This window comes from Aulonocara stuartgranti, assembly GCF_965226115.1.
Source record: "Aulonocara stuartgranti genome assembly, chromosome: 23".
Taxonomy (NCBI): Eukaryota; Metazoa; Chordata; class Actinopteri; order Cichliformes; family Cichlidae; genus Aulonocara; species Aulonocara stuartgranti.
The window spans coordinates 36,122,203-36,140,703 of NC_138958.1; the positions used below are offsets into that span (position 1 = coordinate 36,122,203).

The window sequence follows — 18,501 nt, forward strand, 5'->3', positions numbered from 1 at the left end:
ATGAAACCCAGGTGTGTGTGTGTGTGTGTGCACATATACCCCCTTGGCTCCACTTGGCTCAGCAGTCTGATAATGCTGGAGACAGACCAAGGGCACCTCTCCTTTACTGTTCTCGTCAGCTGAGTATGTTAACCGGAGCAAAATTATCCTCCTCTGTAGGAAATGTTATCACAGCAATATGCACCCCAAAAGCATTGGCACATGCCCCGGAAAGACCCGCAGTCAGAGCCGAAAGTACGTCCCAGCCCCTCATGGGCATCTTTAGAAGTGAAATCCATTTTACACTTTTACAGGTCAGAACCCAGAGGAGAGACTGCAGATTACTGTATCAACTTTTTTTTTTGCCTTTAAATTTGAAGCTTGCATTTGGCATGTGCTGTTGGAAAATACTTAATCCCTCTAATTACGGTTTAGCCACTTTTTACTGAGCCAAAACAAATTCTATTATACCTAATGAGCTGAGTGGTTAAATAGAAACTGAGAGACACAGAAATGATGGGTCTACTTACATAAATTACACTGCATTATGGGATTTTTTTTTTTAAACCACATGCTATGGAGCAAATACAGACACTTTGGAAAATTGCAGAGGGTAAATTCTTTGTAGATTTACAGATACGGTTTACATAATTCATGTGTACATCAGCTAGGCAAACGCATGCTTCTTTACTTATCAAATGGGTCAGTGATGAGGCTAGAGAGCAGGGAATTGGTCCCTCAAGTTAAATAAGGTCTTCAGAGGCGCCCACACACACACTACAAGCTAATATTGACTGAAAACGATGCCCATCGGCAGAATTAGATTGAGTGGAGATGCTAATAATTCATCACTTGTCAGACCTGCTTCTTTGGCCTGACATTCAAAGCATGATATCAATAACCTGCACACAAACTCGCAGAGACACACACATCTACATGTTGGCTGCTTAATTGTTTCAGTGAGGCTATGCTATTCAAAGTTAGACTGCATATATTAGCAAGTTATGCTTTAGCGGGAAATCTACGTTGCAACTTGCAACATAACCGGAACACCGGCAGCACCAATAAAAAAACTGATCAACAGATAATTTGAAGGCATGGATCTCAGTTAGACAGAAAAAATTGGAAACAAATAACTTGGTGGCAGAAGACTCAGTGAATCCAGCTTACATGAGGTGTTTACATGCCAGAATAACTTTTTCCCGGGCCAAGGTCTTTCTCATGATTACTAGCTGGTGCTAACATTGCTAACAGCACTGCAATGCATGAATAGCCATTGTTTTATGTCAATTCAATTCAATTCAATTCAATTTTATTTATATAGCGCCAAATCACAACAAAAGTCGCCTCAAGGCGCTTCATAGATACAGAGAAAAACCCAACAATCATATGACCCCCTATGAGCAAGCACTTTGGCGACAGTGGGAAGGAAAAACTCCCTTTTAACAGGAAGAAACCTCCGGCAGAACCAGGCTCAGGGAGGGGCGGCCATCTGCTGCGACCGGTTGGGGTGAGAGAAGGAAGACAGGATAAAGACATGCTGTGGAAGAGAGACAGAGGTTAATAACAGATATGATTCAATGCAGAGAGGTCTATTAATACATAGTGAGTGAGAAAGGTGACTGGAAAGGAAAAACTCAATGCATCATGGGAATCCCCCGGCAGCCTACATCTATTGCAGCATAACAAAGGGAGGATTCAGGGTCACCTGGTCCAGCCCTAACTATATGCTTTAGAAAAAAGGAAAGTTTTAAGCCTAATCTTAAAAGTAGAGATAGTGTCTGTCTCCCGAATCCAAACTGGAAGCTGGTTCCACAGAAGAGGGGCCTGAAAACTGAAGGCTCTGCCTCCCATTCTACTTTTAAATACTCTAGGAACAACAAGTAGGCCTGCAGAGCGAGAGCGGAGCGCTCTAATAGGGTGATATGGTACTACAAGGTCATTAAGATAAGATGGGGCCTGATTATTTAAGACCTTGTATGTGAGGAGCAGGATTTTGAATTCAATTCTGGATTTAACAGGAAGCCAATGAAGGGAAGCCAAAACAGGAGAAATATGCTCTCTCTTTCTAGTCCCTGTCAGGACTCTTGCTGCAGCATTTTGGATTAACTGAAGGCTTTTCAGTGAGTTTTTTGGACATCCTGATAATAATGAATTACAGTAGTCCAGCCTGGAAGTAATAAATGCATGAACTAGTTTTTCAGCGTCACTCTGAGACAGGATATTTCTAATTTTAGAGATGTTGCGCAAATGGAAGAAAGCAGTCTTACATATTTGTTTAATATGTGCGTTGAAGGACATGTCCTGGTCAAAAATGACTCCAAGGTTCCTCACCGCGTTACTGGAGGCCAAGGTAATGCCATCCAGAGTAAGAATCTGATTAGATACCATATTTCTAAGATTTTCAGGGCCGAGTACAATAACCTCAGTTTTATCTGAATTAAGAAGCAGAAAGTTAGTGGCCATCCAGGTCTTTATGTCTTTAAGACATTCCTGCAGTTTAACTAATTGGTGTGTGTTATCTGGCTTCATGGACAGATAGAGCTGGGTGTCATCTGCATAGCAGTGAAAATGTATGCTATGTCTTCTAATGATACTGCCTAAGGGAAGCATGTATAATGTAAACAGAATTGGTCCTAGCACTGAACCCTGTGGAACTCCATAATTAACCTCAGTGTGTGAAGAGGACTCTCCATTTACATGCACGAATTGGAGTCTATTAGATAGATATGATACAAACCACTGCAGCGCAGTACTTGTAATACCTACAGCATGTTCTAATCGCTCTAATAGGATATTATGATCAACAGTATCGAATGCTGCACTGAGGTCTAGCAGGACAAGCACAGAGATGAGTCCACTGTCAGAGGCCATAAGAAGATCATTTGTAACCTTCACTAAAGCTGTTTCTGTGCTGTGCTGAGCTCTGAAACCTGACTGAAACTCTTCAAATAAACCATTCCTCTGCAGATGATCTGTTAGCTGTTTGACAACTACTCTTTCAAGGATTTTTGATATGAAAGGAAGGTTGGAGATTGGCCTATAATTAGCTAAGACTGCTGGGTCTAGAGATGGCTTTTTGAGTAAAGGTTTAACTACAGCCAGCTTGAAGGCCTGTGGTACATAGCCGATTATTAGAGATAGGTTGATCATATTTAAGATCGAAGAATTAATTAATGGCAGGACTTCTTTGAGCAGTTTTGTAGGAATGGGGTCTAAAAGACACGTTGATGGTTTGGAGGAAGTAATTATTGAAGTTAACTCAGAAAGATCAATTGGAGAAAAAGAGTCTAACTTAATATCAATGGTACTAAGAGTAGCTGTAGATAATATTACATCTGTGGGATGATTATTGGTAATTTTTTCTCTAATGATAAAAATTTTATTTGTGAAGAAGTTCATGAAGTCATTACTAGTTAACGTTAAAGGGATGGTTGGCTCAAAAGAGCTCTGACTTTTTGTCAGCCTGGCTACAGTGCTGAAGAGAAACCTAGGGTTGTTCTTATTTTCTTCAATCAGTGATGAATAGTAAGATGTTCTGGCTTTGCGGAGGGCTTTCTTATAAAGCAGCAAACTATTTCTCCAGGCTAAATGATGATCCTCTAGATTTGTGACACGCCATTTCCTCTCCAGATTACGAGTCATCTGCTTTAGGGTACGTGTTTCAGAATTATACCACGGAGTCAGGTACTTCTGATTTGAGGCCTTAGTTTTCACAGGAGCTACAGTATCCAGAGTCGTACGTAGTGAGGAGGTGAAATTATTAACAAGATAATCGAACTCTGTTGGGGTAGCGTTCAGATAGCTGCTTTGCTCTGTGTTGGTACAGGGCATTGGAGATGATAACAGTGGGTGGATTATATTCTTAAACTTAGTTACAGTGCTTTCAGAAAGACATCTACTTTGATAAAGTCTACTCTTCACCGCTGTGTAATCAATTATTGTAAAAGTAAATGTTATCAGGAAATGATCAGACAGGAGAGGGTTTTCAGGAAACACTGTTAAATGTTCAGGTTCGATGCCATATGTTAAAACAAGATCTAGAGTGTGATTAAAGTGGTGGGTGGGTTCTTTTACATTTTGAGAGAAACCAATTGAGTCTAATAACAGATTAAATGCCATGTTGAGGCTGTCATTTTTAGCATCTACATGGATGTTAAAATCACCCACAATAATTATTTTATCTGAGCTCAGAACTAAATTAGATATAAAGTCTGAGAAATCAGACAGAAACTCTGTGTAAGGCCCAGGTGGACGATAGATGATAACAAGTAAGACTGGTTTCTGAGTTTCACAGCTGGGGTGGACAATGTTAAGCATCAGGCTTTCAAATGAATTAAAAGTCTGTCTTGGTCTTTCATTAATTAATAGGCTGGTGTGAAAAATTGCTGCCACACCGCCCCCTCGGCCTGTGCTTCGAGATTTCTGGTAGTTAGAATGGCTCGGGGGTGTTGATTCATTTAAACTAACATAATCATCCTGCTGCAACCAGGTTTCTGTAAGGCAGAGTAAATCAATTTGTTGATCAATTATTAAGTCATGTACTAACAGAGACTTGGAGGAGAGAGACCTAATATTTAATAATCCACATTTCAAAGCTGGATTATTAAATATCCAGCTTTCATTTATGTGGGGCCATTGCTATTGAAAGAGTATTTCTGTATGATTTTCTAGGTTAGGCCCCAGTCACGCAGGCCTAGACACAGGCTGGCAACCATCTGGCAATGATAAAAAAAAATGTTAGTGATTTATTAATAGTGATTTATTGTACAATTTTGAGAAGCTGTGTAAAAGTGCAAAGTCCAGTAAAAGTTCTCATTGGAGGTGTCAAAGTGGTTAAAGCCATACACAAAGTTACTTTATTAGTAATTATTATAAGTATTGTTATTTTATTAGTAAATGTATTGTTCAGTTTCCTAATTGGTACATGTAATATCCACATAGAAAAGTCTGACTCTCACAGAAATTACAAAAATATTCTTTATTATGTATCTGGAGACCTTGTGTTCCCATGGATTTAAGTCTAAATATGAAATGTATATTACTTAATATTGCAAAGATCTGAAGTAGAGAGGACAAATATTACAAAGGGGAACAGAAAAAAAAAATATTTTTAAAAGTTGCAATCTCATTTCTGAGTCTCTTTAACCATCTGCTCTCCTACATTAAGTTTGTAACAACTGAGGCTCAAGGGATTAAAGCTTCACTTTCTATTGCATCAATTTTGATGATATCCTTTGTAAAATCAATTTCTTTGTTTTGTTCATGGCCATCTGCTTCACTAGAAACACGTAAGCATTTGTTTAGCGGCGCGGCGGGCGCTGATAACTTGTTTTCATGCAGAATGCACTTTCTCTCTTACACGGAGTTGAGGTGAGACTTGGCTCTAATCCATCCTGATTTTGAAGGTAATGAGGTCTATGTTTCACTGTAATGTCTGTCGGTGGGGGGTCCAACTAATAGCTGGGCCATGACTGCATTAGTCTCAGTCCATGTAAAATTTAAGTTGAACGTATCTCTTAAAACGGCATGAGAAATGGATGAGTCTTTGATCAGACAGTTACTTAATTAAATTCAATACTCTATTCTGGTTGAACACATGGTGCTGGCAGTCTGGTAATACATGAAGTCATTAGTTGCTAGAAGCTAATATTTTGTGCCCAAAAAGCTATCTGTTGTTGTTGGACAAATCACAAGCCTAAAGTACAGGGCCGGGTAGGTCTGGATAGTTTTTTTTTCCCCCTTAATAAAAGATGGCATCATTTAAAAACTGCAGTTTGTATTTGCTTGGGTTATCTCATTAATATTAAAGTTTTTCAATTATCTGAAAAATGTCAGTGAGATGAAAATGCAAAAAAAAAAAGACATCAAGGCACTGCATGCTATCAGGTATCTGCAGTTTTCATGTGAAGTCAGAGCTACTGGGACACGCTGACCTGGAGGACAAAACAGTTCTGTGGTCATTTCCCCTCTACCCATCCTTTAAATGTCTTAGTGTTTAATTTGAAAAAAAAAGAAAAAAGAATTGGATGCCTTTCCTTGCCTTTAAACAGCTGTAATTGATGATTAGAACAGCAACTATATGGCATTTTGGCTGAGAAGGAGCTTTTATTTTGTCTTGTAAATGAGACCCCAGCAGTTTGCTTTTCTCTTTATTTTCTAATTTGGTTTCACCAGTTAACTTTATGTGTCAAATATCTATTTCAAATAAATTACTGATTCGAGTCCCAGAATGGCAGTCTGTGCACTTGTAACACTCATTTACACCTCCAAACAGCCTTATTCGAACTGAGCCTGAGATAACAAAATGTGTACAGACAACACACAAAACCACAAAGCTGATTATATAACCACAAAGTGTACAGGCGCAAAGAGAGCTGTTAATAGAGTCACAATGCTGTCATTAATGTCACTCGAAAGCTGTAACTGTCCTTCCTCACGCCGTCTGTGCCGCTCTCTTCAGGGAAGGTTAGCCACATTGCAGCCAGAGGTTTGTGCAGCGCCCCTCCACCCTCCCTCGTAGATCTCCCCGAGATCAGTCATAATTACAGCGACTCCTGCCGCTTACTGACGTCCCTGCCTGCGTTACCATGGAAATGGCTGCCATCAGAATGAGGCGGGAGGATTGCCGTGAAGGGGATCTGTATTTCCCATCGGCCATATCTGATTAAAAACTCCAGCATAGATAACAAAGAAAGGAGAAAGAAGTGTATGTGTGTGTATTGGGAGGAGGAACGGGGGGTGCTTTTTAATTTCCACACGCTGCTGGCTCCTGAAGGTCTCTTTCATCCTGGAGAAAGATACAGGGTCGCTGCTCGAGGCTCTAATGGCTACCGAGGGGGTAAATTGTACTTGCATTCTTGATAAGGCAGAGCAGGGTGATGATAGATCATGTGGGTTAATCTAATAAGTCTCCACTTGTATGATTTAAGTCCATTACGTTAGTGTATAGGACAGAAATTGTCTGTATGATTGAATGAGGAAAGGAGATAGGAAGTGTGTGGAAACACACACACACACACACACACACACACACACACACACACACACACACACACACATTCCATTTTAGAAGGGAAAGGAAGAAATGATATTTTCACTACAAACCTTTCACCAGCTTTGATGTGCTGTTAAAACTTAATTCCTTCATCCAGGAGCCCAGTTTCAGGGGTGAAATTTTAAACATCATACAGAGCACAATTCATTACACAATACAGTAAAGTGAAGTTTCAGAACCAGAGACTTCAACTCGCTTCTAGTATGGCTTCATATATGAACTCAGAACTTTTGTTTTGGCTGGCTCTTCTACCTCCATTTCCCTCAGGTCCAGCTTGAGTTGGCCAACAGGGGATGGTCAGTTAATTAAACAAGTAGGAAATGGACTTCATGAAAAGTTAATTAGGGATGTTAATGAAAGCGAAGCGGGCTAGGCCGGTGCTAGGCTGATAAAGCAGCGGTAAGCGTGCACGTATGTATGCACACGCTTCAGCCAGCATGAGCTGATTATAGGCTCAGTCGGTTCAGCTCTGGAGAATATTGGACCACAATCCCAGGGTGAGAATGAACAGTTTCTTCTCTGTGAAATGATGTAGCAGTTTTAACTGAATCTATCAATCGCTGGGAGAAGAAGCGCTGATAGTCAAGGCTGGGGTCATGTTTGTGTGGAGATCAAACAGACTTTTATCTGCAAAATAAAAAGGCTGTTGTTTTGGCCTGGATTTCAAATAGGTTACCAGGGATTACTTTCTCTCTGATCTGCTTCACTGTTCTCTGTGTTTAAAAGTAGCATTTGGATTTATGAGCAACGCTAAGCCTAACTTGGTATTTTTGTTCCAGATTTCTACAAAAGAGTGTTCCATTGATTTTCATGCTGAATGTAACTGAATCATTATGAATAAGACAGCAGTATCATGATGTAGTCTTGGTTTGCAGAAGCCAAAAATATCAGTTAAAAATTAAGAACTGTCTGAGATTGCAGACCTCTGACTGAATACATCCACATTATGATTGAATCAACACTTTAACACTGACTTATATAAACGTTAGAGTTGCGAGCATGTTAGCCGTTGGTATGTGAAAGAGTGCACGACTTCATAATCCTTATGTTAAACAGAACAGGCGTGATGTATCTGAATGAGAAACCAATGAACAGGGCTTGCCTAAACACTAGTCTCTTGCTAGTTACTTAGCAGGTGTAGCTTTAACCATTATATGCTTCCCCCTCAATTCTGACTGTAACGGTGTGTTCACACCGAACGCGATGGACGCGAATAAAACGCCCCAAATGCCCCTAATTTGACGCGTGTACATTCGCGTCTCAACGCGTGTCCAAGAAAAATCCATCGCGCGTCAAAATATCATATTTTGACGCGCGTGAACCGGAAATGTGGGAGGAATGTGGGAGGGAGTTGTGCCAGACCGGTATCTTTGCAAGATGGCAGCTATCGAGCTAGCGCTTGAAGAGAGAGTCTCCCTTCTCTATGTACTGTGGAGAGCAGAGCAGCAGCGTAAAAGACGTCCTCGCCGTACCTGGGTCCATCAGGTCCTCCAGAGGCGTGAGCAGTTTGGTGAGTTTCACCACTTGCTCCAGGAGCTGCGCCTGGATGACGGCCGATTCCAGCGCTATCACCGTCGGCCAGTTTGAGGACCTGCTTTCCCTCGTCGGTCCCAGCATCGCCCGCCTAGACACCAACTACAGACGCTCAATCCCACCTGCAGAGCGCCTGTCCGTCTGCCTGAGGTTAGTAAAACTATTTAATACGGTAGTCCTTTATTGATATCTGTGCTAATATGCTAATCCATCCAGTTATACACTGCTAACATGGATGTGCTATGCTAACAGTGAATGCTGTCGGTGTTTACTGAAAGCAAACTGTGGTACAGAGACGACTCTTTATAATATTTCTAGTGATACTCAGAAGCTCTCATCAAGTCCCGATTTAATTCGATTTATGCTGTTATCAGTGTTTGCATGATAGCATGGCTGTGGTGTCACATCAATGTATGCGCTCGGTGTTTGCTGATATCAAACTGTAGCATTAGGACCACTGAGTTAACCTTTGTAGTGATACTCACTCCTTTATATTTAGACCTGGTTTAATTCTGGGATAGTTGAATATTTGTATATAATCCCTGCAGCTGTCAGACTCTATAGCAGGGGTCACCAGCCTTTATTAAAACAGAGTTAGATAAAACTGTGAACAGTTTGGTTCATCTCTAGTTACATGGTTCTATCTTGATAAGCTGTCTTATCACAGATTAATTTTTCAAAAATATTAATGATTTAAGCAAGGAAAGGGCTACATGTCAACACACAACTCTTTATTTCTATTAATGTCTTACTTCATTCCTACCTGATTGACATGTTTAGGAATTATGAGTGATTGGCTCACTGTAGTTGTGAAAGTTGCTACCAATCAAATTATATGTTAAAGTTAAAACAAAACACAACTGTTTTAGATATTATCTAATATACATTTTGTAATTATCCTTATAATTACAAAATGTTTTATGTAAGATTTAAGTTTTGTGATTTATATCTGACATCACAAAAGTATTTTGGAATTTGAATAATGTATTTTGTAACTGCAGTACACATAATACTGATTTTGAACAATTTTGTCCAGGCTCCTTGTCACCGGGGACTCCTTCAGGACCATCGCGTTCAGTTTCAGAGTCGGTGTGTCCACGGTGAGCCAGATCACCCCCCAGGCAGCGACGTCCATCTGGGACTGTCTAGTGGACGACTTCATGGCTGTGCCTTCACCTGGAGACTGGCGCTCCATCACAGAGGGATTCCAGGAGCGCTGGAACTTTCCTCTGTGCTGTGCAGCTCTGGATGGGAAGCACATCCAGACAAAGGCACCCCATATATCATATAGGAGACACACACATTGATATACACTAAATATTCATTTCATTTCTTTTTTGTGGTGCCCAAATTGATGCACCTGCTTGATTTTGTTTAAACAATTATTGCACACTTTCTGTAAATCCAGTAAACTTCTTTTCACTTCTCAAATATCACTGTGTGTGTCTCCTGTATGATATTTAACTGACATTTTTTATTGTAACAACCAACGATTTATACAGGAAAATAATGTCTATTAACAAGGTTGCCCAAACTTCTGCATCCCACTGTATCAGTATATTTTGTCATTAGTATAATATGAAATAAATTCTACATGTGTCAAGTTGTGTGCCAACATTTGCTGTGTAGTAGAACTGAGACATTAGTCATTATAAACATTTATTTGAAATAATATTAAAAGTCTCAAACAGAAAAACATTAAACATAAATATATAAAATATAAGAATTTACAGAGAGACAGGAATAAAAAGGACCAGCTGCTCTCCAGAGCAGGAACAAGGCTGAGGAGGAAATGCTCCATTGGAGACTGGTGTGGCCTCTTCAGGGACTCCAGGATGGCCAGCTCCACCGCCGATGGACCGTCCTGGGACCCGTCCCTCATCATTTTTCCAACTCGAGCGGTAGACGCGAAACGCGCGTATGCACAAAATGCAACACAAAAACTCACGCGCGTGGTTTTATTCGCGAGTCAAACGCGCCAGACGCGCTACACTGACGCGCGTTTCACGCGTTTTGGCGTTTTCGCGACGCAAATCTGCTTCCGAATTTTCGCGGGACCCGCAATCGCGCGTCATCGCGCCTTTCCATTGACTTTACATGTAAACCTGACGCTCTATTCGCGTCCATCGCGTTCGGTGTGAACACACCGTAAGACTGTAATTTACAATATAAACATTTTTTTATGGAATCTTACGAAAAACAATAATAAATATATGCCCAAAGTTAAGACTTTAAGTAATTTGATTATTTAAATGATGTGTATTTGACTGGTAAACATTCATAAAAGTTTTTTTTTTCAATATTTTCAATATTTAAATTATGCTTTACCCCAAATTATTGCTTCATGGTTTTTTTGGTTGGGATTTTTTGTGTTTCCATTGATTTCCAAGCTGTCTATTTCTGATTTAACATTTCATATATTTCTACATTGTTTAGGTGACGTTGGATGATTAAATATAAGCGTATGTCTCCTGTGTAGTTGCTTCATCTAATATTTCATCTGACTTTATCACGTGACAATTTTAATATTAGAGAAAGATCTATATAGAGAGGAAGTGATATAAAATATTAAATTAGAAAGGCATTGTAGCATTATTCTAACTAATAAATCCATCAGCTGCTCATGCTGAGTTTATTTACAACCCAACTTGCTAGGCCAAGAAAGGATGTTATGACATAAAGAGACATTAATTACCTTATCTCACAAGAGTCTATACAGTCTTACATTAATCATTAAGAAATAAACATATATATCCACATGAATGCTGATTGTCCAACTTTTGATCAGCAATGTGGTATTTTATAGTTTATAGCCGTTTATCCTGCTCAATGTAATGTGATTACTGTCTTGTCTTTGGATGGCCTAGAAAGACACTCTGGGGTCAGACTATTTATACATTTGAAAATGAATTTAGGAAAACACAACTGAGTAAAACTCTCGATGCAGGTATTTTTTTGTAGTTAGTTCTATTAGTCTGTGCTTCCCGTAGAAGTCTAAGATGAACTGACCAATCCACCACAGCAGATGATTAATAAAGACAGATATATTACATATTGAATTCAAACATATTCATGTATTAGCATGCTGTAGGAAGACAAGAAAAAGAGAAATGAACATTTACATGTTAATCATTTGCAGAAAGAAATCCTTCTAAAAGCAGCCTATTTAAGCATCCCAAAGGCAAAAATCAATTTAAGTTCAAACATTATTCTTAGGCATGAAACTGAATATTGAATGCGTAATAGCAGGGACTGCTGAGTTTACAGCTGAATCTCCCATTATCAGGTATTATCCAAAGAATGAATTGGGGAAGCGTCTGACCAAAACAAGCCGAGTGCGGCTGTTTTTGGCCAGGGAGTGGTCTGTAACATAATTTGACTGTTTTGTTTTTTACCCAGCTAAGTTTAAAATGTCAGTTCACTAAATTGACTCCCAACCACTTTATAATTGCCACTCATTTGCTTCTCAGTGAAGATTGTGAATAGGAACGATGGGCAATTGGTTTTGTGTTCGGCAAAAATGTCACATTTTATGGCCATTTCATTCTTGCATTAAACAAAGTTCATCCACAGTTGATTTCCCATCCATTACCTCTTCCACTCCATCTCCATAGATATCCATTAAGAAAAAATTTAGTAAAAAAATAAATAAATGGGAGGAAATGTACATGTACGGGAGATATTTGGAGAATAAATGGAAAAAAAAAAGGAGAGCTCATCTGATGATTCACTTGGCTGAAAGTGAAGAACAGTGGAGAACATTGTGCGCTGTTTGTAGAAAAACAAATTATACAAATGTTAAAAATGGTGAAATTACCTGATAAATGTTCTTCTGCTGAAGTTCAGTGTTCAAGAGTGAAACGGTTTTGCTATTGTGAGCAAACTTTGAAAAACATTAGCAGGTTAACGAGGTTCTCATTAAAAAACATTTTTCCATTTAGTGCATCTAAAAAGCCATTGGAAACTCAAATCCACAATAGCCTACATAGCTTAACTATAGCATTTCAACTCTGTTGTGAACTACAGTATTCATTCAAACTTGCTTCATTCCACAGTTCACAAAACCCCCTCATTTCCACCAAGGCCACGTCAATCATTTTGCACAAAAAACCTGGAGTTCTTAAAGAAAAAAAGGAAAAAAAAAAGAAATCGCTGTGTTGCTTTTAGACATTCTAATGGAAGAAATGTTGGGAGTACCACTGGGAAATAACACTTTTAAAGTAAAAATTTGTTCAGAAAACATCACTCTTTATTTTTATTCATCTTAATTCACTAGCTGGGATCTATATCGTCATTTCGATTTGACAGCATTTCTAGTAGATAATGGTAGATGGCATCTATTGAGAAAGGGGACAGGCAGGCTCCTGGGCTAGGCATGTGATAATGAGAGATAAATGAACTGAAAAAAGAGGAGAGGGTGGGCCATGAGTTTGCGAGTGTATGAGGTGTGGTCCCGCTCCTGAAAATTCTGGTGTTTTGGACAAATTCCTTTATTTACTTTATGTCACAGACATTGGTTCAGTTTCATTGCTGAGTTTATGACATACATAAACACATACATGTCATGATATTGATATTCAAAGTAAGTCAAAGAGAAAAAAATCAAAGGCTTTCAGAATATGACGTGACAGATCCGAATCACATTTATTGCCACATTCATACACAAATGAGGAATTTGTTGTAGTGTCTTGATGCAAAACAAAACAAACAAAAAGAAAACTGTGGTAAAGAAATAGAATGCATACTATATTTACAGTATATATAATATAAACATCTCTATATAAATATTAAAAATAAATGCACAAAAAAAGGAACATGTACTAACTAACAATTAGAAAAAATAAATATTTAAGATATAACAGAATAAAATAGAATACAATAGGACTTTATTGTCATTGTACATGTACAACAAAACTGGGTTCTCCACACAAACTTTGTAGGAATAAAATAAAAATAGTAAAACAGCAGGAATAAATACAAAAAAAAAATCAATGTATTCACTGAAAAAGAAATCTGTTGAATGAACTTAATTTGATCATCATCTAAAAATGTAACGTATTTTGATTAAGTTCTATAAACATGGCATACATTTGTCAGTTAAATTTCATTCATTTATGTAGCTTTAATTTATTAACTTTTCATTCAATCAACAAAATGTATGTTAATTTACTTATATCAACTACTATGTACTTTGTGTAACAAAAGAACATAATAGTTGTATACTATACCAAATAATACAATACTAATACCAAATATTATTAATATTAATCTTGTTGTTTCAGTGAGATTTTTTTATTTACATTACAAGATTTACTAGAATATATTACATTATATACACATCCAAAGAATTATACAGTTTTTTCCAACAATATTGTTATAACTAAAAGGGATCTTAAGCAAGAGTTTTCCAGGCTTTCTGAAAGTATTTCAAAGTTATTGTTATTTTTTATATATTGGCTACTTTTTACTCAATTTCAGTCCAAGGGATTAACCAGTTGTATATACATGTAACAGGTAGAAAGCCACCAGAAGTTTTGCACCTTGGCTGACAGTTTGTGCCTATTAACATTGCAAAATATCTTCAAACATCTATTTAAACTTTGGTGGATAGCTTAAGTCTAAATAAAAGACTGCATGCCTGTGCAGTGCTAGCCGGACCAGTGAGGACCACCACATCTTGAATGAAGACACTTATATCTAACTGGGCTGCACATTTTGACTGTCACATATAGCCTCATCACTGCTTTTTTCATTATACCTTTAGCCTCCATGTCTGTATTCTGTCTGATGAAAACATGAATCTACTATTAAAAGACGAAATACATTATAAGAGTAGTGACATTTTAACAAACATTTGAAGGCAAGATAAAAACTGTGTCAATGCATAAATGCTTGTGGGCCTGTACCTACCATTCTGTAAATCCTTTAACTCCAGGGGGTTGCTGTAGTTGCTGTAGCCACTGGGCAAGATACTGAACCCCAAATGATTTCCCCAATAAGTGTGAATGTTAGACAGAAAGTGCCTAGGTAGAAAAATACAATACAGTACAATTTGGGCCAGAAGTAACTGACCAGAAGATCGTAAAGAACGGCTGGGAGTATAGAGACTGAGGAGGTCGTTGAGATAGTCAGGGGCAAGGTTGTTTAGGCATTTGAAAGTAAGTAGCAGAACTTTAAAATCAATACGAAATTTAATATCAGCCAATGTTAATCGGAGAGCACTGGAGTAATAGAGGCAAACTTTCTAGTTCCAGTTAGGAGACGAGTCGCAGCATTCCGAACGAGCTGTAATTGTTGGAGGTGAGCAAGTTGGAGTCCAGAGCAGAGCGAGTTACAATAATCTAATCTGGAGGTCACAAAGTATCAGTATCAGTTTTTGTACGGTATTAAGTGTTTGACCTTTGAAATTTGGAGCAATTGGAAGAAGCCAGATTTAACCATGTAAAAGCATAGATGAGGCATGTTGTGATGCTTTGCAATGCTTCTTTACCCAAGTTGAGAAGAAAGGCACTTTACAAAGGTGAACTTAAAACTAATTGTGCATGCGACAAAGTTTTTCACTTCTATGACTCAACAAAATAAACAGGAGCTACAGTTTTTATTATTATATTTTTCTCCCTTTTTAAAAAAAATCCCATTACATCAAGCCTAAATTAGGGCTAATTTTAGCATGCTGTGTGATGGTGAGCTGCTTGAAATAATAAACAGCGAGAGGTTAGATTGCTTCCAATGATGCTGCTAGCATGACAAAATAAGCCTAATAAACAACCTGACTAAATTAATATTAAGAACACTTATTTGTTCCAGTCCATATACAGCAGTTGGATGGCGGTTTCTTGCAGAACAGCAGGAATCAAGAGCTGCCCATTAATTCTTTAAAAGAGCCACACAGTTAATACACACACAGAGACAGACTGTTTCCAAAGTCTTACAACAAAAACCTGTCCAATTTTTGTGCGTCCAAATACTTGCAACAAAGTACTGCTATAAAGAATACATGCACTCCGAAAGAAGCAATGCCTTTACAGTAGATGCAGTAAAGATAGCAACAGGTAAGATAACTATTTACTGAAAAAAATCTATTGTCTTTACCAAAAGTCTAGCCTTCTAGTTCACATGGAAATATAAGCATCTTGTCAGGAGAAAAGTAAAAGCAGTCATTTTCAGGTTAATGAATATTAAAAATGACAAACATCAGAATGCACCTCTGAAGCCAAAATTATGACACACACACCGTGGAAGGTTTAGCAAAGGTGAGGGAAGTTTATCTGTTTCTATGTGTGTGTTTTTTTTTCTTTATAAGCAGCCGGAGTGTGTGTGTGTGTGTGTGTGTGTGTGTGTGTGTGTGTGTGTGTGTGTGTGTGTGTGTGTGTGTGAGAGAGAGAGAGACAGAGAGAGTGTGAGAGAGAGAGAGAGAGAGAGAGAGAGAGAGCGAGTGTGTCTGATTTACTTGCTGCTTTGGTCTGAGTTCACAGTTTTCACAACACCCCTCTGTCTGTGCACACTCCAAGAGACATGGCTGTCTGGTAGCACAGAGGTCCCCAACCCCCGGGCCTCGGACCGGTACCGGTCCGTGAGTCGTTTGGTACCATTCTGCGAGAGTTGAGGCTCAGGTGTGTGTGTTTAAGCGTTATTTTGTTATCGTTTTTATCGTTAACTTAGTTTTCCTCGGTCTTTTCACGTTTTTTTATGAATAAATCTTTTTTTTCGATACCTGTACTAGTTTTATTTTGTTGTATTTATCCACGACACCGGTGGCCCGTCCGTGAAAATATTGTCGGGCATAAACCAGTCTGTGGTGCAAAAAAAGGTTGGGGACCACTGTGTTAGCAGACCTCGGTGTGTTTGTACCTCTGATCTTGTTAAAAGGACATGTGGTGGGCAACGTTGAAGTTGGGCTGCAGGCTGCCCGCCTAATAAGAAGAAAAAGTGCTTCACTTTTTTCTTTGCTACTTTTTCCACCAGCTGAAAACAAACAAAATATAATTTCCTTAACTTTTGATGTTTGGACTAATGACATTAAATGCCAACATCCCCCCGTGTCACTGTTTTTAAATTAATCCCTGAAAAACCCCATCACATAGTCTAACAATACAAATTCAACCCTAAAGCCTCGCTTCTGTCAGTCTGCCCCAGGGCAGCTGTGGCTACAATCGTAGCTTGCCTCCACCAGTGTGTGAATGCAAGAGTGAATGAATAGTGGCATTGTAAAGCGCTTTGGGTGCCTTGAAAAGCGCTATATAAATCCAATCCATTATTATTATTATTATTGTGTCCACATTGGAGGTCACTGCCTAACACAACAAATACTCAGAGTTTTTAAAGTTTTATATCTTCTAACTGGTTGGTATTTTTAGTTTTTTACTTCCGAGAGTAGGTTTTCTTGTTTCAGTTTAGTTTTTATTGTGAGAATCATTTGGTGTTATTTTAGTTTTATTAAGTTTCAGTGTTCATTTAAGTCTTTTTTAATTATTATTGCATCAAGGGTATATACCCTTGATGCAACAGAGGCAAGATTGCTGTTGACTCGCAGTCTTGTAGATGCCCAATGTCTCGATGAACACATCCATCAATGGTTTTTCAGGTAAGTTGTAATAAGATTTTTATGAAATTTAACAAAAAAATTTTTCACATATACTTGAAAACTTACATTTCCATGTATTTCAACGAGTGTCCTATGCTTGATTCAGTATAGTTGTATCTTCTTTTTCCCCACTTTTATTAAACCAAAGCTTTCTTCCTATCTGTTCTGATTTTTCCTATTTTTGTTTCTGACTTTGATGGATTGCCTAAAATCTATTAAATACCTCAAGGGACTGCTGTATTCGCCTTCAGTTTCACACTGTAGTGAAATGAACAGAAACCAGCAGTAGTATATAAACCTCTTCATTTTGGCTACAGTTGTGTCTGACAACCACGGGATAATCTCTGTGGGAAATGTTCAACGCATACATTTAATTTCAACATACTCTTGTTGCTTGCACTTGTTAACGTTTATTTGTGCTCTATCCAGCGATCTCTGACAGCGGTGACAAATGACAAAGTGTTGCAAAAACACAGCAAAGAAAGGAAGAAACAAATCTGGAACCATTCGACTTGAGTCTCAGTTGTTTTATGCATTTTTGGTGGAGGAAATGTCAAAGGAGTAAAAACAACCATAATGGAGATGGTGTAGCCTGTTTGTTAGTTACACCTGTTGAACTGCTCATTAATACAAATATGTAATGAGATTATCACATGGCAGAAACTCATTTCCTTTAAGCATGTAGAGATGGTCTGGACGACCTGCTGACGTCCAAACCGAGGATCAGGCTGAGGAAGAAAGGTAACTTAAGTGACTTTGTACATGGCATGGTTGTTTGTCTGAAAAATATCCAGAGAGAGAAAAATTGTTCCCTGAGCAAAAATGCCTTGTTGATGTCAGAGGTCACAGCAGAATGACTAGACTGCTTCGAGCTTGTAGAAAAGCAACAGTAACAGTAACTGGCAGAAACAATATAAAAGCATGGATCCATCCTGCCTTGTATCAGTGGTTCACACTGATGGTAGTGGTTTAATGGTGTGGGAGCTATTTTCTTGGCCAACTAAACATCATTACAGGCTACCTGAGTATCTCAGCTTACCATGTCTATCCTTTTATTTATAACAACAGTGTCCATATTTACTGATGGCTAAACAATGGCTTCAGAATACTCACCGGAGTATGTCATGTCACCAGATCCCAATCCAAATGAGCATCTTTGGGATGTGATGGAACAGGAAACTTGCACCGTGGTTGTGCAGCTGACAAATCTGCTGCAACTATGTTAACTATGTTCTAAAGAATATTTTCAGCACCTTGTTGAATATATGCTACAATGAATTACAGTCCTGAAGGCAAAAGGTGGTCCAACACAGTACTAGCAAAGTATGCCTAACAAAATGGGCAGTGA

At 38.5% G+C, this 18,501-nt stretch overlaps 1 protein-coding gene across 1 annotated transcript; it reads left to right on the forward strand.

The window, feature by feature from the left end:
• The first annotated feature begins 8,314 nt into the window (after nt 1-8,314).
• Nucleotides 8,315-10,172, forward strand: LOC309701293 (uncharacterized protein). Its single transcript, XM_082525385.1, has 2 exons — nt 8,315-8,719; nt 9,606-10,172. The coding sequence occupies exons 1-2, from the start codon at nt 8,460-8,462 to the stop codon at nt 9,874-9,876; spliced, it is 531 nt and encodes a 176-aa protein (XP_082381511.1). The 5' UTR covers nt 8,315-8,459; the 3' UTR covers nt 9,877-10,172.
• The last annotated feature ends 8,329 nt before the right edge of the window (nt 10,173-18,501 follow it).

What these genes read in the sequence shown, in the direction of transcription:
- LOC309701293 (XM_082525385.1), top strand. Translation starts at nt 8,460, where the DNA reads ATGTACTGTGGAGAGCAGAGCAGCAGCGTAAAAGACGTCCTCGCCGTA. An exon ending in CGCCTGTCCGTCTGCCTGAG is followed by an intron (nt 8,720 to 9,605) that starts GTTAGTAAAACT and finishes AATTTTGTCCAG; the next exon opens with GCTCCTTGTCACCGGGGACT.